Source organism: Eumetopias jubatus, unplaced genomic scaffold (genome assembly GCF_037043125.1).
Source record: "Eumetopias jubatus isolate StellerSeaLion01/CBP00866 unplaced genomic scaffold, mEumJub1_p1.0 scaffold_13, whole genome shotgun sequence".
NCBI classification, from domain to species: Eukaryota; Metazoa; Chordata; class Mammalia; order Carnivora; family Otariidae; genus Eumetopias; species Eumetopias jubatus.
The window spans coordinates 112,246,512-112,269,973 of record NW_028274819.1 but is presented as its reverse complement, the minus strand read 5'-3'; the positions used below and the strand labels follow the sequence as shown (position 1 = coordinate 112,269,973).

Here is a 23,462-nt window from a genome sequence, read left to right as displayed (position 1 = left end):
TGCATTTAAGGTTCTGCCATGTCTCTTCATGCCTTGATAGTTCATTGCTTCATTGTATTTATCCATTTATCCATCACTTCCCAGTTTTGACAGTTATGAATAAACTGCTGTAAACAGGTTGAAATGTAGTTTTTTAAAAATGTGCTTCACTGTGTTTACTGTGAAGTTTGCTGTTCAAAGACAATATACATATTAAAAGAATCTTTGTTATTTAAACTTCATCTTATCAAATATGTCTTTGTTTTAGTCTGCCTTTAAGCTTAACAGACAAAAAGGTGTCCCCCCCCTCCCATGGACTAATAAAAACATTTGTATTATACAAGCTTCTCCTTTTTTACTAATTTTATTAATTCAGACTTTAAGTAAAAATCTGATTATCAGCCACACTTTAATTTTTAATTAATTTTAACAGATGCATATCTGTTACCGGCAACAACTCTTTTGAAATTTTTGAATTAAAATTTAATTTTAAGAAATTAATGATAGTATTAATTTGAAATATGTATGCATTAAATGTTACTTAAAATAAAAGATCATGCAAGCATAATTTGTTAGCTATGTTTAGCTAATGAAAATAGAAGGCGGATAATAAATATATTTCAGAGAGAGTAAACAATGAATAATTTAAACGTCCTTTATTGAAAATAGGTACTGTATGACGTGTTACTCTTTTAAAGGATAACGTCCAAGAAAAAATCATCATAGTTTGTTAAAGAGCTGTCTTTTAAGTTGTTTCTGTTTTTTAAAATACGCATATCATCAGGTGGTATTAGGGGCGCAGGAACATTTTTGCTGCAGGGTAGGAGGACTAGTCAAAGGCATTAGGACATTAATGCAAACACAGTAGCTTTGGAGTTTCTCCTCTTGTGCACCTGGCTGACAGATGTAAATGCTTGGGCAGATAGCAGGGTGTTTCAGCACATGAAGCATTGCTCTTCTGTACAGTAATAAACACGGTGTTCGCTAGCCTTCACAACTCATACAAAGTGAATGACAGAGTAGATGATGGTTGTGCGGGTTCGCACCAGCCGGACTGACAGACTGACGCAGCAATCACCAGTAAGTTACCTTTCCCTTAAGGCGCTTTAGCACCTGCCCGGAGTATCGCGCAGAAACAGATCAGGTGGGGCTGGTTCAGTCTATCTCTGTCTACACCCTCACCTGTGAAAGGGGTAGAACATTCACTCTCGGGGGTGGGGGAAGCGCAGAAGCACACACGTAGTAAGAGTCGTACAAGACTTCGTGATTTTTATTGGTTCCAAATGACAATTTCTTATTAAACTCATAAAACATGCTTGATGATGATGATGTATATTTCTCCAATGGAATATAAGTGGGTTCATAAAATGCCAGATAAGAAGAAAAGACTTTTGGGGCGCCTGGGTGGCTCAGTCATTAAGCGTCTGCCTTCGGCTCAGGTCATGGTTCCGGGGTCCTGGGATCGAGCCCCGCATCGGGCTCCCTGCTCCGCGGGAAGCCTGCTTCTCCCTCTCCCACTCCCCCTGGTTGTGTTCCCTCTCTCGCTGTGTCTCTCTCTGTCAAATAAGTAAATAAATCTTTAAAAAAAAAAAAAGGGAGAAAAGACTTCAAAAAACACCTTTTAACAAAAAAATCCTTTCTTCTTGGGCATTACCCTCCACTGTACTACTTGATTCAGAAAGGTGGCAAATTTGCAGTCAGGTCTGGAACTGGACCCAGTTCAGTTCTCATGACCAGGACTCGGGGGCCCCGAGGATTCCGCGTTTGGGCCGCATTCTCAGTTCATCTTCTGAGCACACTTGGAGCGGTAACTCATCACGATAAGTGCCAGCCCCCGTGGAAATGCTATATGTTAGATTAATTGTCATATTTTAGACTTTTTATTTGGAGTAGATTTTTACCAGCAAAAGGTTGTGCAAGGAAGCTTATTTTTATGATGGATGGATATTATGTCAAAAGAAAAATTACAATAGACCTCACACGATGTAAAGTAGAAATCTCTTTTTTTTCCAGACACTATTTCAGAGCAATTGGAAATGGCGTAACTTTCTCATTGAACATGACTTTTACATAAGAGTTCTTTAAAAGATTTGTCTTTAAAGCTTACAAAGTTTTTAAATGGGTGTGTGTCTTATTTCTTCCACTCTAGAGCTGGGTAGAGAGAGCTGAGAAGCAGGCTCTTCTCTCTGATACACTTGACCTGTCCGAACTCTTCCACCCAGACACGTTTCTCAATGCCCTTCGCCAGGAAACGGCAAGGTGAGCAAGGTGAACTCTTGACGGGTTTGTCCATCTGCTTCCTGTGCTTTGGATCACATTCCCTTCGTAGTCAAGAAAGAAACTTATTAAGGGAGTTGTGTTATTTCCTAATACTTGGTATTTCTTAACACAGCGAACTTTTAGTTTAAAAAGCATTGCTTGTAATTACGATGTTTTTATTAGAATTGAAAAAGGTGAAATTTAATTTTTAGAATGTGATGATTGATCTGGATATGCCCTGACAGTGTGGGCGGAGGTGGGATGGAGCTATGTGTAGTTAAAGGAGTCAACATGAAATAAAAGTAAGCATGAAATTTCTCAGTCACACCAACCACATCGAGTCACCCCGTGGTGACCACTTGGCACTGCACAAAAGTATTTTTATTTTTGCAGACACTCTGTTGGACATGCTGACCAGGCTTCCTGCTGGGGAGCAGGGTTTGATAGTTAAGATCAAGCTCTTTTTTTTATAACACACTTGGATAATTGAATCATGTAGACTGGTTTTTTAAATGAATCAGAATGTAATAAAAGATACTTGGAGAAAGAAACTGAACCGAGTTTAGTTCTGTGTTGATTTGGGGGGAATTTCAGTGTGTAGTGCCTGAGGATTGTTTTATAAGTATCAGTGTTTCAGATCAACTAATAAGTGTGCATTTATGGCACACTTACCATGTGATGGTCCGATTGGAGACCTTGAAAATGAAACAGCAAGGCCGTGCATGCGTAAGGAACAGGAGATTGTGTAACCAGTTAACTTTACAGACTTGGTGTGAGGTCTAAGATATTGTGCATCGTTTAAGAAATCTGCTTACTTGCACATTGTAAATATTTCAGTTGTAAACAAATAGGAATATGTATACCGTTACTCTCTGTATTTTAATTCCTGAGGATTCTTTCTTTTTGCTTTACTGTTACAGGGCTATGGGCTGTTCTGTGGATAGCCTTAAGTTTGTAGCCTCGTGGAAAGGTCGGCTGCAAGAAGCAAAGCTGCAGATTAAGGTAGTATAGTGATTTTTGATGCTTATCTAAATCTAAAAATAATATTACCAACTCTGATAAAGACTATGAAACCCCAGTCTCAGAGTCGCTTATCTTTTTAGTTGTAAGATCAGCAGAAATAGTTTCTATTTCCAATGTGAAAAGTCAAAGTGAAGATTTAGGATGAAGCAACTTGGACAAAACAAAATACTTTCTAATGCAAAAATAAGAATGTTAGGGACACAACATATTTAAAAATATAACTTTTGTTAAAAAAAATGATACAAATCTTGAAGTTCATTTAGGTTTCCTGCTCTAAAATTCAATTCAGTAAATATTAACTATACAGTAAATCATGTATGGTTTATGAAAAATAGACCAAGTCTTGTCCTCAGGGAGTTTACAGTTTGTGAGTTGTAATAGTTCGGTGTTAAATTCAAGCCATCTGTGTTGGTTTTTTTTTTTTTTAAAGATTTTATTTATTTGACAGAGAGATAGCAAAAGAGGGAACACGAGCAGGGAAAGAGGGAGAGGGAGAAGCAGGCTCCCCGCCGAGCAGAGTCTGATGCAGGGCTCCATCCCAGGACCCCGGGATCATGACCTGAGCCGAAGGCAGGCACTTACCTGACTGAGCCCCCAGGCGCCCCGAAACCGTATGTGTTTAAAAAGAAAAAGAGTCAAGCTGTTTTTTGCAGCATAGATTTTCCCTGGTAGCTTTCTTGTTAAAAATCCATTACTTTTATAATAATAAATAACGGTAGGTAATCATGTGCATGTTAATAAGAAAACTAGGTCACGGTCTGCCGTGGACACCTGTCCCCAGCGACGGCAGCCTTCCTGCGCAGCCCAGCGCGTTCCGGCCACTCTTGTTTCCCGTTTGCACACAGGGACCGCCCTCCGCCTTCTGCCCGCTGTGACCCAGCGCAGCGCATGTGGTACCAGGTACTCTGCCCGGCCCGCGGTTGGTCTGTCTGAGGAGAGGACAATGCTCCCCATCTTAAATCCCCCCCATCTCTTCCAGGGCATCACATGCAATTCAGTCTTTACATAAATGTGAGACTACAGTTCTTCAACTGGGGTAACCACGGGCAACTGGCTTTTCAGAAGTTCTGTGTACATAGTTGTAGTTTCCAGTCTTTTCATTTTACTACTGTTTTATGACGTACTACATAGTTTATTTATTATGTTTGTTGTCTGTCTTAATCCACTGGAATGTAAGTCCCATGATAGTGGTCATTTTTTTCATGGTTTCATTGTATCCCAGATACGTCAAACGATAGTTACATAGTGGGCGCTCACTCAAGCGCTTGTTGGGTTGTTGAGTTTGGGCCTACAACAGGAGAGGCACCATGGTAGGCTTGTCACGTCAGTAATGGTGTTCTCGTATGCCAGAAATCTTTTCATTAATGACAAGCTGGATTTTTCTCTTTTGGCTCTCTGTAGATAGCTATAAAATTTCCCCCTGAAGCTGAAGGGATCGGAAGGATTTTCCTTTATCCCATGGCATTTTATTTTAACCTGAGCCTCTAACCTGTAAGAACTACCTTCTCTATCATATGCTCTTGCCCAGCTGTTAAGGAAAGGGAGGGACACATACCATCCAGGAGCCGTGCCCTTGACCAGGTTGGGTGGTCTCTGGTAGCTGTGAGCCCCGCAGATGGAATGTGGCATACTCTTCAGATCTACAGTGGCACAAACAGCAAGGGAAATGAGTTACATTCTGAGTCAAAGTGTGTTAATATTTCTGGAACTATGTTGCCTCTGTTCTTACAAAATGGGAACAAATGATCAATAACCAGAAAACCCCAAGCTTCTATGTTATGTTTTGTAGATTGGGGAGAAAAGGCCAACAGTTGGTAAAACAATATTCTAATCTTAGTTCCCCGAAAGAGAACCCTGTGACGTTCAACTCTTGGAGGAATCTGAGTCCTTGTTCTCTCCTTTGTCAGTGGATTTAAATAATAACTTTCCTCAGACACTTATTTGTAAGGCTCTCTGAAAACATACATGTGCGGGAAGGTATGTATTTTTCATCATTTCTCTTTCAATCTCTACTACCTTAGACTGAGTTCAACCACTGACGTGTTCAAGCAAAAGGCTGTAGTTCCCCAAACCAAGCAATATTTCAAACCCTCTAGACCTACTTAAGAGAACACGTATGTGTATTGATTTCCAGATCCCGAAATGTGGCCCTCTACAGCGTCCTCCCTGCCATCACTGATCTGTTGTTTGTTCAGCGGCCGTTGTGAAATGTGGTGCTGGGACATGCTTGCGTCAGGCTCCCCCTGCACTTGCCACTCAGGTCTCGCCGGGAGCTCTGGAGCCCCAGCTGTCTACTGCGAGGCCACCACACGCCGAAGGCAAAACAACAAGTCCTCTGCCTGGCCGAATCCGCTTGTTTCCTGCAGTGCCAGGGCTGCTGAGAACGCACGGTTCCCTAGCGTACCGGCACGCTGTGGTTCCAGTGGGACCTGGTGGAGTCCTGTGTCTTCCTTAGGCTTTTCTCTTGGGGACAGCATTCTGCTCTGCTCCCCTTGGGCAGTCTCTGTGGCTGGGTGCTTAGCTCAGTGCTCGTATAAATAGAAGTGAAGCCTGCTCAATTCTTGATTTTCACATTAGGAAATCCATTTGCCTGGAGACTTGTTAGATCCTCCAAGCTGTGTTTCAGCAATAAAGGAAATGTTTGGGCCTGTCTTCTTTCACTCCTTCCTTTAAAGAAGAGCTACAGTTGAAACAAGGGTAACCTTTGTTGAAACCATTCCAGTCCCTGATATTTTACCATTTTATTATATAGACGATAGGGTATTACTTTTTTACATTCTTACATTTGACATTCTTACGTTGTAGTTTCACTCTCGGGAATGATGAGGTCTTTAAATTCCACCGATGGCCTTTAAATTTCATGAGAGGATAGTCATAGAGGGTGCCGAGAGAAAAGGAGAGATTTAGAAGGTATTTCTTAAAAGTGGCAGGACTGGGCAGTTTGATGGCCCAGAGGAGGCTGGGGGAGCCCAGGATGTGTGTCAGGCTCAGACGTGCCAACTACTGAAACAAGGCTCCAGAAATTAATGGTTTCTGAGCACCCCCTCCTTCTAGAAGGGAACGGTGATGCTTTTATGTCTGTGTCTTCCTCCTATACATAGTCAAGTTGTGGCACTATCAGCAAGAACTATGTTTACAAATTTCCAGGCAGACCACTTCAGCTTGAAACTTGATGAAATTTCTAGAAGAGGCCTACCTAGAGAGATTCTACCACTGAAATTAGCAGGTACTCTCTAAATTTTAACATTTTTTCAAGGCTACCATGCCTTATCAACTCTTAAAGTGGCCCGAATATCATCACGTCAGTGTAGTAGAAAAAATATTAATCTTAGGTATTCAATAATTCTGTTTTTATACCAGCTGTCTCACTAACAAGTTGCTTACCTTTTCTGTGGTACAGCAATCTTACTGTAAAATTAGCTATTCAAAATTATTTGTCAAAGCATACTCTACTATTACCTCCTCAGACCTACACCACTTCCTAAAACCCATTCTCAGCTAAATTCTAGTAAATTTTCCAACATAAAGTGTTCTCTTGACTCTAAATTCTATAGCACTTTCATTTAGCATCTGATAAAACCTAAAGGTACTAGGTAATATTTATAAGATTGTTCTGTATTGGGGCACCAGGGTGGCTTGGGCAGTTAAGTGTCTGACTCTTGGTTTTGGCTCAGGTCATGATCTTGGGGTCTTGGGGTTGAGCCCCACATCGGGCTCCACACTCAGCGAGGAATCTGCTTGAGAGTCTCCCATTTTGCCCCTTCCCTGCTCGGGTGCTCTATCTCTAAAATAAGTAAAACCTTTAAAAAGAAAAGATGGTTCTGTATTTTCTATCAAGTCCACATTATGAGACTGTAGACATGGCTCTGATACAGAGTACTGACTTGACCTTTGTTGACTTTAAATAAACTCAGGGTAGATCAGCAGTGCAGAAACTAAAAGAGTGAACACTTTTAAAGAAGAAATATGAAACTAATATTACCAAACAGTTATATTTTTATTTTCATGATTTCCTAAATGTACACTAAGGTTAATCTAGAGAAAGAGATTAACTCTTTATTATTCTTTCAGCTCTGCACAGTATGTCACAGATGTTTTGCATTCAACTTTGTGAGCTTTGTTCTTTTCTTTAGAAAATGATGTCAGAACCCCAAGCAGGGAGCACACAGTCTTCTTTAATTATGCTTTTCTTTCACCCTCTTGGAGAAAGACTAACTTTTGGACATTTTCCATTATATTTTTATTAATCTAATACCAACATACCTGCCGTTGTAACTACATTTTAAGCATTTCTTTCTAAACTATCTGCTAAATAAATAGATACAGACGTAAGGAAGTCCTGTGAACACTGGCCCAGGTCTTCACCTTCTTTATTCTCAGGTTAAATACCATCTTTGTTTTCAGAGTACTTGGCGTACCTAGTCTGTTGCCTTGCGTCGTGTGCTAACACACAGTAACTCCTGACGTTTTGGGCTGGATGTGGATTTCACGGGTTTGCTTGTTTCCTTGACAGATGGGTGGCTTGTTACTGGAAGGCTGCAGCTTTGATGGAAGCCGGCTCTCGGAAAATCACCACGACTCTCCCAGTGTGTCTCCCGTTCTCCCTTGCAGTGTGGGCTGGATTCCCCAGGTAATGCAGCGCCGCCTTGGGGATAAGATAGTCTTGGCCGTGGCATTTTTGTTTACTTTCTAATCTCACCTGCATTTGAACAAATTTAGAGTCAAAATATTGTGTCCTTTATGATTTTTAAAATGTATGGGGCATTTTAAAATCTTTATTTTGTTATGGAAAGAATAGCATTACAGTTTTTAATTTCTAAGTAATGTATATCCTGCTAAGAAAAAAAAGCCTTTAGTGATAATACAGATTACCATGTAGTATGTTCCTGTATTTTGCTAGTTAGCCATGCAGACATTGGCAGAGTCGACAGGTGAATGCCCATCTGATTTCTGCCAGACTGTGTCACTGCACTGGGAAGAGGCGGATGAAGCAGTGATGTGAGTGTGGTTGACCCACGGTGTCCGTGAGTTTCAGGTGAACACCACAGCGGTGCTGTGCTCACCACGAGCGGAACCACCGTCTGTCCCCACACAACACCGTCGCGGTACCGTTGACCGTGTGCCCGGTGCTGCGCCTCCCACCCCCTCACCCGTTTTGCCCACCCCCGGCCCCCTCCCCTTTGGCGACCCCACCCCCAGATTGTTTTCTGTACTTATGGGTCTGCTTCTTATTGTTTATTGGTTCATTTGGTTTGTTTCTTAGATTCCACAGAGAGATGAGACCACGTGGTATTTGTCCTTCTCTGACTTACTTCACTTGGCATAATACCCTCTCCGTTTACCCATATCGCCACGAGGGGCAAGATCTCATTCTCTTCTGTGGCTGTGTGTGTATCACGTACATGTATGTACCCGTATCAGAGGCTGCATCCTCTTGGCCGTGGTAAAGAAGGCAGCAGTAAACAAAGGGATGCATGTGTCTTTTCAAATTAGTGTCTTTATTTTTCTTGGGTAAATACGCAGTAGCGGAACTAGTGAATAGTTATGGTAGTCCTACTTTTAATTTTTTAGGTAACCTCGTGACTGTTTTCCACAGTGGCTGCACCCATTTGCATTCGCAGAGATAGTGCACAAACGTCCCTTTTCTCCGCATGCCCACCAACACTTGTTATTTCTTGTCTCTTTGATTCCAGCCGTTCTGACAGGTGTCAGGTGATGTCTCATTGTGATTCTTTGATATGCATTTCTTTGATGATAGTGATGTTGAGCATCTATTCATGTGTCTGTTTCCATCTGTATGTTTTCTTGGAAAAATGTCTACTCAGATCCTCTACCTATTTTTAATCAGATTATTTGTTTTTGGGGTGTTGATTTACAGAATTTCTTTGTATATTTTGGATATTAGTCCCTTATCAGATATATCATTGCAATTATCTTCTTTCATTCAGTAGATTGCCTTTTTGTTTTGTTGATGGTTTCCTTTGCTGTGCAGAAGCTTTTAATTTGGTGTAGTCCCAATAGTGTATTTTTACGTTTGTTTCCCTTGCCTTAGGAGATATATCTAAAAATATGTTGCTAAGGCCCATAACAAAGATCTTACTGCCTGTGTTTGCTTCCAGGAGTTATATGGTATCAGGTCTCACATTTAAGTCTTTAATCCATTTTAAGTTTATTTTTGTGTGTGGTGTAAGAAAGTGGTCCAGTTTCATTCTTCTGCAGGTAGTGGTTCAGTTTTCCCAGCACCATTTATTGAAAAGACTGTCATTCTTTAATTGTGTATTACTGCATCCTTTTTCATGGATTAATTGACCATATGAGCATGGGTTTATTTCTGGGCTTTCTTTTCTGTTCTCCCGATCTATGTGTCATACTGTTCTGATTACTCCAGCTTTGTAGTATATCTTGAAATCTGGGATTGTGATACCTACAGCTTTGTTCTTCTTTCTCAAGATTGTTTTGGCTATTTTAGGGCCTTTTGTGGGTTCATACAACTTTTAGGATTATTTGGTATTGTTCTGTGAAAAATGCTATGGGTATTTCGATAGGGATTGCATTGAATCTACAGATTGCTTTGAATAGCATGGAAATTTTAACAGTATTAACTTTTTGAATCCATGAGTCTGGTATGTCTACGTTTGTTTGTGTTGTCTTGAATTTCTTTCATTAGAGCGCTACGGTTTTTAGATTACTCATATTTCACCTCCTTGGTTAAGTTTTTTCTTAAGTATTTTTTTAGTTTTGGTGCAGTTATAAATGGAAGTTTTTCCTAAGTTTCTCTGCTACTTTTTTTTTTAAATAAAGATTTTATTTGATAGAGACAGCGAGAGAAGGAACACAAGCAGGGGGTTGGCAGAGGGAGAGGGAGAAGCAGACTCCCCGCGGAGCAGGGAGCCCAATGCGGGACTCGATCCCAGGACCCCGGGATCATGACCTGAGCCGAAGGCAGACGCTTCACGACTGAGCCACCCAGGCATCCCCCTCTCTTTCTCTGTTGATGAGTCTGGCTAAAATATATCAAAGAACCAGCTCTTGGTTTCATTGGTCTTTTCTATTTTTTTTTTAGTCCATATTTCATATATTTCTACTCTTATCTTTACTTTTTTCTTCTATTAAGTGCTTTGTTCTTTTTTTACAGTTCCTCTAGGTATGAGGTTAGATTGTTTTTTTGAGGTTTTTCTAGTTTCTTGAGGTAGGCCTACATTGCTATAAATTACCCTCTTTTAGAACTGCTTTGTTTGTGCAGATGTTTTTGGACTGTTTTTTCATTTTCATTTGTCTCCATGAGTTTTTTTTACTCCTTTTAGATTTCTTCATTGGCCCATTAGTAGCATGCACTTTAGCTTCCTGTTTTTTTTGTTTTTTTTTTTTCAAATTTTTTCTTATAATTTCTAGTTTCATATCTTTGTGGTCAGAAAAGCTTGACAGTGATTTCACTCTTCAGTATATTCAGACTTGTTTTTTGGACTAACAGGTGATCTATTATAGAGAAAATACCATGCCCACTAGAACAGAATGTGTGTTCTGTTGTTTTTGCATGGAATGTTCTGTGTATATCTGATCTAATGTGTCATACAAAGAAATGGGTTTTTTTAATTTGTTTTCTGCCTGGATGATCTCTCTGTTGATGTAAGGGGTGTGTTAAAGTGCCGGACTATTATTGTATTATATCTGTTAATGTTTGCTTTGTATTTAGGTGTTCAAATGTTGGGTGCATAGGTATTCACTATTATATCCTCGTTAAATCGATGCTGTTGTTATGCAGCATCCTTCTTTGTCTTGCTACAATCGTTTTAAAGTCTGTTTTGTCTGACGTGTGTTAGTACCTTGAGGTTTTTTTCTACTACAATTTTCATGGATTGTTTTTTTCCATGTCTTCATTTTCAGTGTGTAGATGTCTTGGGGTCTAAAGTGACCACAAGCAGCATAGAGATGGGTTGTCTTTTATTATCCATTTATTCACCCTGTGTCTGTTGACTCTGGAGCATTTAGACCATTTACATTTTAATTATTGATAAGAACTTACTGCCATTTTGTTGATCATTTTCTGGTTGTAGTTCTTGTTTCATCTTTTCTTGCTGTATTTCCTTGTGACAGAGGACTTTGTGTTATGTTTGTTATGTTATGTTATGTTTGATTTTCCTTTTACTTTTTGTGTATCTGTTGTTTCTGTTTTGCAGTTACTGTGAGGTTCATTTTTGGATCCTAAGAATATAGCAGTCTGTATTATGTTGATGGTCACATAAAGTTTGAACACATTCTTACTTAGCCCTTTGATGTTTTATGTATATACAAACCTTCCTACTAGCTTTTTACATGATTGCTCTACTCTCGTTACTCTGTATTTGCTGTTACTGATAAAATTTTTTTCATTCATAACTTTGATTATGGTGCTTCCTTTTCCCCTTGAAGAAGTCCTTTTAACTTTAATAGTGATCAAGGCCTTTAAGGTTTGTCTGGTAAACTCTCTCTCTCCTTCAGTTCTGAATGTTAAACTTGTGGGGTGGAGTATTCTTGGTTCTAGGTTTTTCCCTTTCATCACTTAAAATATACTTTCATCACTTAGAATATATCATGCACCTCCACTGTGGCCTACAAAGATTCTGTTGAAAAATCGGCTGACGTATGTATGTAACTAGTTGCATCTCTTTTGCTGCTTTTAAAATTCTGTCTTTATATTTAACCTTCAGCATTTTAATTGTTGTGTTTTGTGGTGTCAGTCTCCATGGGTTTATCCTGTTTGGAGCTCTCTGTGCTCCCTGAACCTGGATGTCTGTTTCTTTCCCCAGGTTAGGGAAGTTTAGAGCTACTATTCAAATAAGTCTTCGGCTCCTTTCTCTCTCTTCTCTGAGACCCCTGTAGTGCACATGTTGTCCAGGAGATCCCCTAATTTATCCTCATTTTTAAAAGTGTTTTCTTTTTCCTCTTCAGCTCGGGTGTTTTCTATTACCCTGTCTCCCAAATAGTTGGTCCATTCTTCTGCATCCTCTACTCTGCTGTGGGTTCCCTCTACAGTTTGTTATTGTAGTTTTCAGTTCTCATTGGCTCTTTGGCATGCTCATGGAGCTCATGTCCTCTGCCCTCTAGTCTGGTAAGCATCCCTGGGGCCACCACTTTGCTCACCTCCATTCAGTTCTTGAGACTCTTGTCCTCTTTCATTGGGAGCATAGTCTTCTGTTTTTCCTCGTTTTGCTTGACTTCCTGTGCTCCTGTGAACGAGGCCGACGGCTTTGTCTCCTAAATTGGGTCTTGTGTATGGTCAGCCCCTGTGTAGACTTCAGGGCTGGCTGGCTGGAGCAGTGGCTGGGAGTCTGGAACCCTCTGTGCTGGGGCCATCCCAGCACTCTTCACGCAGAGGGCGCCCTGGCGGGACAGGTGCAGGCCGGGGCACTGTGGGCAGTCGATTCCTGCTGTGTGGTGACAAGTCGTCTGCAGTGCACGGGGGAGCTCTGTGCCCATAGCAACATGGCGGCACGACAGCTGGAGCTCTAGTGAGCACTGATGAGGCCTGTCCCATATGTGCCACATGGATAGGCTGTTGTCCCAGGGCTCACGGGGCAGCGGGCTGGCTAGGATACTCCGACTGTGTTCCTGCCGGTGCTGTCAGTGCCTCCCCAACCCAGAGAGGGTTCCAGCAGCTCCCCCACCACTCGGCAGATGTTCCAAGGCGGGACCTTTTATATTCTAGTTGCTCTTTTAAACTGCCGCTGTTCCCCTGTGACCCAGTATGTCCAGAGCTGGATAGCAGCGGCTGGTGATAGCACTCAGACCCTGCCCTCAACTGCTATCAAGGGGGAGGGAACGTAAACCATGGTCTTCCCCAGCCTCTTGACCTGGAGAGAGCTCCAGCAGGTGCCCCACTGGCTGGCAGGATTCTAGGGCTGGTTTCTTTCTTTTCCAGTTGACTTTTTAAACTGTGGCTTTTTTTTTTCTGCACCCCTGTGCAGAGGAGTCTGCTTGTGGTCCCTCAGTACTGTCCCTCCCCACTGTGGTTCATCATGTTGGAGGAGGTCCCCTCTGTCGCCTGGTCCTGCACGCTCTCCTCTCTGGGGTCTGTCTGCTGTGTCCAGCCCGCCCTCAGCTGTCCTTCCGGTGGAGCTGCTCTGTAGCTTCTGACGTGGTGTCCACCGTGGACTCGAGTTCAGGGGTCCTCCTACATCACCGTCTTGGACCCACCCAAAAAAGGGAAGAAAAGAGTCTTGAGAAAGACTTATTTCATTAACATTTCCTCCCTTTAAGACCCTCAATTATTGAAAAACTTTGAATAGTGGAACTTGGGAGACATTTGCCTTTAAAACAGGATACAGCTGTAGATGAAGCACATGACTTTTAATAAAATTTTAAAATGTAAGTATGACTATATGTAAATAGACTTTAACGTTTTGAATCTATATGTAATGTAAAATCTATTTCACGTACTGCTAACTATAAGAAAAAGTAGTGCATTGAATTTTCCAATAATTATAAATCTCTTCATAAAAAATAAAAAAGTTGTTCCCTAAAAAACATTCTGTTGCGGATAAGACTGTAGTAATAATTGGCAGTCATTGGTCCGAGACCTAAAAGATCATCCGTTTTTGTAAAGTATCCCCTTTCCCCCACCATGTCAGCTTCATTGTCTCCAAGATTGGAGTGACTTTTCACATAGAAAAGGGAGTAAATATTCCAATCTGTCTATGTGAACAAAACTGAAAGTTATATAGAAAAGTTAAGGTTGGACTTTGGTAAGGGTTTTTAACCATAACATATAAAGTTGTATATGATCACAGAGATTCATTCAAATGGATCCAAATTAAGTGTTAATTCTCTGGAAAACAAAATTAAAAGCATATAATGACCTCAAATGGAAAAAAAAAGTAGGACATGTATGTGTGAGGCCCAGCAATATAAACAGAGCAGAGAGAAGAAGTGCGTAGTTACAAACACAGAAGAAAATGGCCTGAACAACACTCACATAATTGGCCAGAAACTGAATGCAAATGAGGAACGTAGTGTTAGGGACAATGCCAGTCTGTCACTGAGCTGTATGCAAAGCAACATGACGTTACAAGACTCAGAATTATCGCTCCATAATATTCTACTTTATCACCTCCATCCTATTTTATTTACCACATTTAACAAACAATTTGATTAGAAAAATAGCTCAGGTACAGAGAGGAGGTAAAATGAATTTGAGTATTTAGTCAATAAAAGAAATGGCTCAGATACTAGTTTTTTTACTTTTATGAAAGGGATTTCCTTCATCGTGGGAGGGTTGTGGTCCTATCCCCCGATGGTGAGCTCTTCCTTCCACATGAACTGAGCACCTTTGTCCCTTCTTGGCCGAGACGAGGCGGCGGCCCGTGCGTCAGAACACGGGGTGCTGGGGCCCCGCGTCCCCAGCCGGTGAGCGGGGAGTGTTGGGCCAAGTCCCGACCCCTGCCCCAGCTGTCCTCTGAGACGCTGGACACTGTGCTGAGGAGCAAAGGAGCTCTTGTGCGCGCGGCTTACCTGGCATGGTGCCTCCCGCGTGGGCTCACTCGTCCTGTTTCCACAACGGTGTGATGTTCCTGCACACAGTGCTTTACCGAGTGCTCGCCATCGTCCCCGAACACTTCTGTTCCCGGGGTTACACGACAAACCAGTTTCTTCCATCCGAGCGTCTTGTACTGAGTGGGCGAGCAAATGGGGAAACAAATACAGGTCAGAGTCGTAAGTACAATTAGAGAGGCTTGCGCAGACTGTGGCCGCTGAGGGAGGCCTCGGGTGGCGGACGTGGAAGCAGCTGAGGGAAGGTCGCTGTCCTCGGTGAGGAGGCCGCTTCTCTCCGAACTGCAATCACAGTGGAGCAAGCAGCATTCCGGGACAAAGCACCCAGGAGGGCAGCTGCTTACGTGCACGACCTTCGGGTAACCTGGGAACGGCAGGTCCAGCCCGTGTGGGACGGATGGTTCATATCCCGCAGTGGGAGGGGATGCACATGGGAAGGGGGGCCGGCGTGGGGTCCAAGATGGTGACGTAGGAAGACCCTGTCCTCCAAGACGCACCAAGTCTATTGCTACTGGAAAGCACTTCCTCCTGAGGAAGCCCGAGGGCTCACTGACCGTCTCTGCACCATGACTTTGTATAGGAATCGCAGAGAATGGCACAGGGAGCCCGCTCTGCAGAGACCAGCTGGAGAACAGCACAAGGGACGAGACAAGGTAGCGCAGGGAACCCCAGGCTGTGGGGACTGCAGCCGCGAGGGCCAGCCCTGAGGGACCCCGGCCAGCCGACTCATCTGTGCTGGGCGCAGGAAGAAAGCTGCAGTTGAAAAAAGCAACAGGAATCTAAAAGATCAGCCACATGACAGGGGAGCTGCTGCCCCGTACTCTGGGTGGAGGGGGTGTGGGGGCAGCGCTGTGCCCCTTCCCCATCCACCCTCACAGCACACGTGGGAGCAGGGTCCAAGTGCCAGAGACAGCCTTCTGCCCTCGGAGGGCCCGGGGCTCCTAGCCCACATCATTCTCAGGTGTAACACCAAGACATCCCTGTTCCACAGTCACCACGGCACCCAGCATCGCACCAGGGCAACACCACGCACGGTATGTACCCCAGAACACACCCGCAGCTTGCTTGGGCTCCCTGGGCCAGAAGCCTCTGAGACTCCCACCCAGGTGCCCCTGCACGGAGCCCGCCAGGACCCCCTGACCATGCCTGCACTGGTTCCAGCTGCCCCCACAGGGCACCCCCCCAGTGTGAAGCACCCCAGAACACCCAGCCCACACCCCAGTCGATTGCAGTCGCCCTATCAGGGTGTGAGGGGGCACCCTGGAACACCGCAGCCGGTGCCAGCTTCGACTCTAGTGGCCGTGCAGAGTACCCCTGCTCTGAGCACCCAAAAACAATCCTGGCTTGCAACCAATTTAGTTTTAGCCATCCTGGCAGGGGGCCTCCTTCACAGAGGACCCTGGGACCCCCCGGCCTACACACCACTTCACCTTCAGCTGCCTCATCCGGGTGCCCTGCAGCCCCTGCTCACAGTGCCCCAGGGGCCCCAGCCCATGCCAGACACGGCTCCAGCCAGCCAGCCCAAGCCAGCAGACAATCTACGCCCAGTCAGGGGAGACCACTCTTTAACCTAAATAGCTGTGTCCCACCTAACTTATAGAAACACACACAGAAGGTCAAGCACAATGTGGAGACAGCAGATTATGTTCCAACCCATAGGACAAGACCTAACTCCAAAATAAGAACTAAATGAAACTGAGGTAAACAATATATCTGATACAGAGTTAAAAGTAATCCTAAAAATGCTCACCCGACTAAATAGTGGAAGATCTCAGTGACAGTGTCAACAAAGATACGCTAGAGTGGATCCACAGAGGATGCAGAAGGACGGATTGGTGATCTGGAAGACAGGGCCCCGGAAAACACACAAGCTCAACAGTGAAAAGAAAAAAGAATTTTTAAAAATGAGGTTAGGTTAAGAAGCATCTTGGACAGCATCCAGCAAACAAATGTTCATATTATATGGGTACCAGAAGGAGAAGAACGAGACAAAGGGGCAGAAAACTTATTTGGAGAAATAATAATGGAAGACTTCCCTAACCTGGGGAAGGAAATGGACATCCAGTTCCAGGAAGGAGATCCACCCTGCAATACATAATAATTAAGATAGCAGAAATAGTCTTAAAGAGAGAATTTCAAAAGCAGCAACAGAGAAGCAATGTACAAGGGAAACCCCTTAAGGCTGTCAGCTGATTTTTCAGCAAAATCTTTGAGGTCCAGATGAGAATGGCGTGATCTATTCAAAGTGGTGAAAGGAAAAGCCTACAACCAAGAATACTCTACCCAGCAGGTGTATCGTTCAAAATTGAATTAGGTTCCCCAGACCAAAGCTAACCAAGTTCATCACTGTAAAGCTGGCCTTACAAGAAATGTTAAAGGGGCTTCTTCAAGTGGAAAAGAAAAGGCCATAATTAGAAATAAGAAAATTATGACTAAAAAGATGTAAAATATGACAACTTATAAATAAAACGTGGAAGAGGGAATAAAAAAGTTCTTTTAGAACGTGTTCAAACTTAAATGGGCCATGAACTTAAAACAGACTGCTATATACTTAGCATCCTGTATGTGAACCTCGTGCCACCACAAATCCAAAACCTGTAATAGATACACAAAAAATAAATCCAAGCAGAATCTACAGAAAATCACTAAGAAATAGGGCAAGAGGAAAAGCACATAATAGAGAAGAACTACAAAACAACCAGAAAACAATGAACAGAACGGCAGTAATTGCGTTCCTGTCAATAATTACTGTAAGTGCACACAGTCTAAACGCTTCAGTCAATAAACACAGGATGAGGAACGGATAAGAATGGACAAGGCATGCCTTGCATATAGACTGGGGGGAAATGCCAGGGTAACAATACCTACACAAAACGGACTTTAAGACAGACTGTAACAAGAGTCAAAGAAGGCCATCACGTAATTCTAAAGGGGTCAGTCCATCAGGACTATGTGACAGTTGTCTTTATGCACCCAACGTTGGAGCTCCTTAATACATGAAACAGTCCTAGAGACACTGACAGTAATCCAGTAACAGTCGGGGACTTCAACACCCCACTTAGATCAGTGACGATAACATCCTTGCAGAAAATTAGTAAAGAAACTGTGTCTTTGAATAAGACATAGACCAGATGACCTTAACAGAGACACATCCATCACACTGCCTACAGAAACAGCAGGGTACACATACTTCTCAAGTGTGCTTAGAATACCGTCCATGACAGCTCACATGTTAGGCCACAAAACAAGTCACCATAAATTGAAGAAGAGTGAAATCTTTTTTTAGGTACCTTTTCAGACCACAAAAGTAAGAAACTATCAATCACAGAAAAAAACTGGAAAACACATATGTAGAAGCTAAACAACATGCTACTAAACAGTGGGTCACTGAAGAAATCAAAGAGGAAATTAAAAAAACAGCTGGTGATTTATGCAAGTGAAAACGGTGGTCCGGAATCCACTCACCATGACGAGCACTGAGTCCTGTACAGAAGTGTTGAACATTATGTTGGACACCTGAAACTTACACTGTACATTAACTACACCACAGTTAAGGTAATAACAATTTGAAAAAAGAAAGCACAGTGGTCCAAATTCTTTGGAATGCAGGAAAAGCAGTTCTATGATGGAAATAGATGCCCATGCAGTCTACCTCAAGAAACAAGAAAAATTTCAAATAAACAACCTACTTTGCACCTAAAGGAGCTAGAAAGAGAACAAACAAAATCCAAAACCAAGAGAAGGAAGGAAATAATAAAAATTAGAGCAGAAATAAATGATACAGAAACTAAAAAAAAAAAAAAATAATAGAACAGATCAGTGAAACCAAAAGATGGTTCTTAGAAATAAGCAAATGTATTAATCTCTAGCCAGAGTCATAAAAAGAGAGGAAGATATAGAAGATGCAAATTAACAAAATCACAAAGGACAGAGGAGAAATAACACCACAAAACACAATTGTAAGAAAATATTGTGAAAAATTATACACCAAGAAATTGGGCTGCCTGGAAGAAATGGATAAATTGCTAGAAACACATAAACTACCAAAACTGAAGCAGGAAGAAATAGAACATTTGAGCAGACTGATGACCAGCAACAAAATGGAATCAGTCATCAGAAAACTCCCAACAAACAAGAGTCCAGGACCAGGCAGCTTCAAAGGGGATTCCATGAAACATTTAAAGAAGAGCTGGGAAGACATCCCAATTCAGTCTACGAGGCCAGCATCACCCAGATACCAAAACCAGACAAAGATACCATAAAAAAGAGAACTACAGGCCAGTATCTCTCATGACTATAGATGCAAAAGTCCTTAACAAAATATTATCAAACCGAATCCTACAATACATTAAAAAAATCATTTACCACAATCAAATGGGATTTATTCCTTGGGCTGCAAGGGTGGTTCAATATTTGCAAATCAATCAGTGTGATACATCAATGAGAGAAAATTAAAAAAAATCATTTCAGTAGATGGAGAAAAAATATTTGATAAAGTACAACATCCATTCATGATGAAATCCCTCAACAAAGTAGGTTTAGAGGGAACAAACTCAACATAATGAAGGCCTTATATCAAAAACCCATAGCAAACATTATCCTCAGTAGGGAGAAAAAGAGCTTTCCCTCTAAGGTCAGGAAGAAGACCGGGGTGGCCACTCTCACCATTACTATTTAACACAGAACTGGAAGTCCCAGCCTCAGCAGTCAGACAACAGAAGGAAAGAAAAGGCATCCAAATCAGTAAAGAGGAAGTCGAACTCTCACCGCAGGTTATGGCACGATGCTATGTACAGGAAACCCGAAAGACTCTGCTGAAAAACTACTAGAGCTGATGCACGAATTCAGTAGAGTCACAGGATACAAAATCAGTATACAGAAATCCATCACGTTTCATCAGGGAAATGCAGATCATAACCACAATGAGATATCACCTCACGCCTGACAGAATGGCTAAAATCAACAACCCAAGCAACAGCAAGTGTCGGTGAGGACGTGGAGAGAAAGTGTCATGCTCTGCTGGGGGGACTGTCAGCCGGTGCGGCCACTGCCATGAACACAGTGTGGATGCTCCTCAGAAATTAAAAGTACAGAACTGCCCTGGGATCCAGTAATTCCACTACCAGGTATTTACCCAGAGAAAGTGAAAACACCAATTTGAAAAATATACATGCACCCCGACGTTTACAGCAGCCAAGATGTGCATGTAACCCAGTGCCTAGCAAGAGATGCATGAATAGAGCAGATGTCGTCTCTGTGTAGAATGGTCTATTACTCAGCCATGAAAAAGGATGAGCCTCTGCCGTTTGTGACCACATGGATGGACCTAGAGGGTATAATGCTAATTTAAGTCGGAGAAAGACAGATGCCATATGGTTTCACTTAGATGTGAAATCTAACAAAAGACACAAATAGACAAAAACCAGACACAGAGCCAAAAAATACAGAGAGCAAAGGGAGGGTTGCTGGGGGGCAGGGGTAGGGAAATGGACAGGTGACGGAATGAGTAAGTCACAGGAGTAGAAGGCGCAGCACAAGGAGCGGAGTCCGTGACATTGTGAGAGCGCCGTGTGGGGACAGATGGCGGCTACACTCGTGAGTGCTGCACAGGGCGTAGACTTGTGCACCTGAAGCCCGGGTAACAGTGTCAGGAGAGAAGGCAGGCCCAGACCCCATCGTTCCCACCACTCTGGGTCAGTGCGAATCCTCGAAGAACTTAGAGCAGGAGGGCGGTTTTCAGGACTCACTCTGGCTCTGACAGGACGGTGACCCGCACAGGGCGAGCAAGGCACAGTCACCTTGCCGGTCACACCGGTCCTGCAGGGTCGGGAGAGTAGCAGGGGTCTCTGTCTTGCTGCTGAAGAAACCGACAGGTCAAGTAAGTGATTTTTTTCTGGGTCCCACAGTGGTAGCACCATGGTCAACAATAACCATTAACCTTAATTTGTATCATGTGTCAGGGGCTGTGTAAAGTGTTTAAAATGCAAATTATTTAGGCCTTCCAAAAAAGTTTGAAATAAGGCATCATCTCCATTTTCAACTAAGAAACTTGAAGCTCAGAATGGTCGGTTGGTCAGCAGTTCACTTCAGATCCAAGCTTCGGACGAGTCCTGAGCCAAGAGAACACCACAAACCAGCCTTCTGCCTGTGTGCACGCAGCCCACGGCCCGTGGGGCTACGGGTGGTTTGTGCGTGTGTAACACAGCTGGAAACTGACAGGAGTAGTCGTTCATGATAGGTGAAAACTACATGGAATTCAGTTTCGGTGTCCATAAATGAAATTTTCGGGGGAGAACAGCCTTGCCCATTTCTGTAGATATGCTCTAGGACTGCTTTTGGACAACAGCAGAGCTGAGGAGCTCCATCGCAGACCATCTGACTCACAAATCCTAAAATATTACCTGGTCCCTCACAGAAAAGTTTGCCAACTCTGTATAAACTTAAACTCTCCAGCTTCTGCTTGAGTGAAACATTATTATATTGTTGAAGAAAAAAATTTTTTAGGGCAGCTGTAGATGTTCTTAATATGTTTTACAGAATTGAGGGGGGAAGAACATTAACATTTCAATGCATTTTACTAGGAGGGAAGCATAAAATGAAAGGAAGCATCACATCAATTTGTGTAAACCGGTAAAAAAAAAAAATACTTTTTCCATTTACTTTTACAGCTACTTTATGGCAGAGGTCTACAGTCCTTTGATAACCTTGGAGGAAATAATGCACTTCAAAACTTTGGGGACGATTCCCCTTAAGGCAGAAGAAAGTTTTTTTCCCAGATTATTTCCACATTATTATCCACCTAATCACCCTGAATAGCTTCATGTTAGCAGAAACATGCCCAACACTCCAGTCATTTGCACAACACTGCTATGAAGCAGACAGCACGTCCATTTTTTAAAGAACATTTTAGGTCCTGGCTGACTTTTTGTCTTCGTTTGCATATGTGGCAATAGTCGAAGGACATGAGCAACGAGTTCTACAGCTTTTATTGGGGGAGGGGCTCTACCATTGCTTCTATTATAAATGCAATGCACTTTGCCAATTAAAGATGGAATTAGGAATTCTCAAGGGAATTAAAAATAAAATGCACATGAAGCTATTTATGTGCACTAAGATAATGCTCTTACTTAATTCATACACTCATTCATGATGCAGATTCTTAAAGTTGTTCCAGTTCTAGCTCAAGAGTGGTGGTTGAAATAATACAGGTCCAAATTAAGTTTTACCCCAAAAAGCATTAGCTTTCCCTAAAGCATTTCCCAAAAATGTTCTATACGACACTATTCTGTAATGGTTCTCTGAGAAAAACTGTTCCGTGAACATCACCTCTTTGAGAATATTACTGATTCTGAGTAGTCCCACAGAGAACCTCACACACAAGTTTTCATGCACCTACGCCCCACCCTTCACTTAGATCTAGCGTTTTATGTAACAGTTTGGGAAATATTGCTTGACGAGGTAGATCAGTCTGAGATGGGGCCCTGTTCTGACGTTCCACAGGAAGTCACTTGGCTTTTGTGCCTTCCGTCTTTCCAGTAAAGACTGCTACCTAAGTTTGTCCCCTTCCAGGACCCCCAGGCCTGGACCCCCCAACAGGCACCAAAAGGGACAATTCACCTTCAGAATCAATTCTACTCCTAGGGAAAACAGGACTAAAAAGTGATTCCACAAGCCACTCACAAAAACAGTCTCTATGCTACTTTTATATGAAAATATTATCACCATGGGTATCAGAACATATGCTCAAAACTCTGCCTTGTATGCACTCTGGTTTAAAAATAATAACTTAATATATTTTCTATGTGGCTTTTTTCTCCCTTAGGCACTTACTATGAAAGCAGTTTGTTAGCATTATGTTCTTGAAAATTATGAGCAAAGTATTTTTCAAAATACAGTTTACAGGGCAGTCAGGCATTCTTGACTGAACAGCATCTTTCAAAATACTCATTGCTGGCAACTTGTTTCCTGTTTTAAGAAATTTAATTTCTCTAGAGTTACATTGCTAAATTGCATCACTTTTATGTGCATTAAAGCTCTAATGATTTCCTAATATCTCCTTTTCTGAAAAAACAAAAACCCTATGTGTTGGAATAAGTTAGTTGGACTTTATGCGTAAGCTAATGAGAAAAATAATAAAACAGGCCACCCGGCTGGTTCAGTTGGTGGAGCAAGCAGCTCTTGATCTCAGGGTTGTGGGTTCAAGCCCCACGTTGGGTGTGCAGATTACTTAAAAATAAAATCTTTAAGAAAAAAAAAAATCTAATAAAACATATTAGCCAGATACTTAAGACGTAGTCAACCTAGGTCATTTTGTTATTTTCTTTGGTTTGTTGCCTGTTAATCTTGTAAAGTGTACTGTCTTCTTCCAAGTGTTCGCACGCTGCTTGCTGTCTGTGGCACCCTGCACCCTGTGCTTGTAAAGCTCCTTTCCCTGGCCTGGCCAGGAGCATGAAATTTCACACGTTGGCCTCATTATTGAGCTGAGCTAATGGACCAGCTCCTATTTTAATAAAGTTGGATATATGAACACATTAACCACTTCAAATTAATCACAGTATACAGGTTTTTAATAATTAAGTCTTAATCATGTCAGACTACTTTGTTTACATGGCCTGTAACATTATTGTCAGGCTTCCTACACTGTCTCCTTGTTCACATTCATCTGTGTATTTATT

The 23,462-nt window shown here is 42.4% G+C and overlaps 1 protein-coding gene across 1 annotated transcript in view; it reads left to right on the top strand.

Moving 5' to 3' along the window:
* DYNC2H1 (dynein cytoplasmic 2 heavy chain 1) overlaps positions 1-23,462 on the top strand; it is a 318,727-nt gene that overhangs the window by 285,731 nt on the left and 9,534 nt on the right. Inside the window, exons 86-88 of the mRNA XM_028105952.2 lie at positions 2,129-2,238; positions 3,159-3,240; positions 7,775-7,891. Coding sequence (XP_027961753.2) covers positions 2,129-2,238; positions 3,159-3,240; positions 7,775-7,891 — 309 coding nt within the window. The remainder of the gene's footprint in view (positions 1-2,128; positions 2,239-3,158; positions 3,241-7,774; positions 7,892-23,462) is intronic.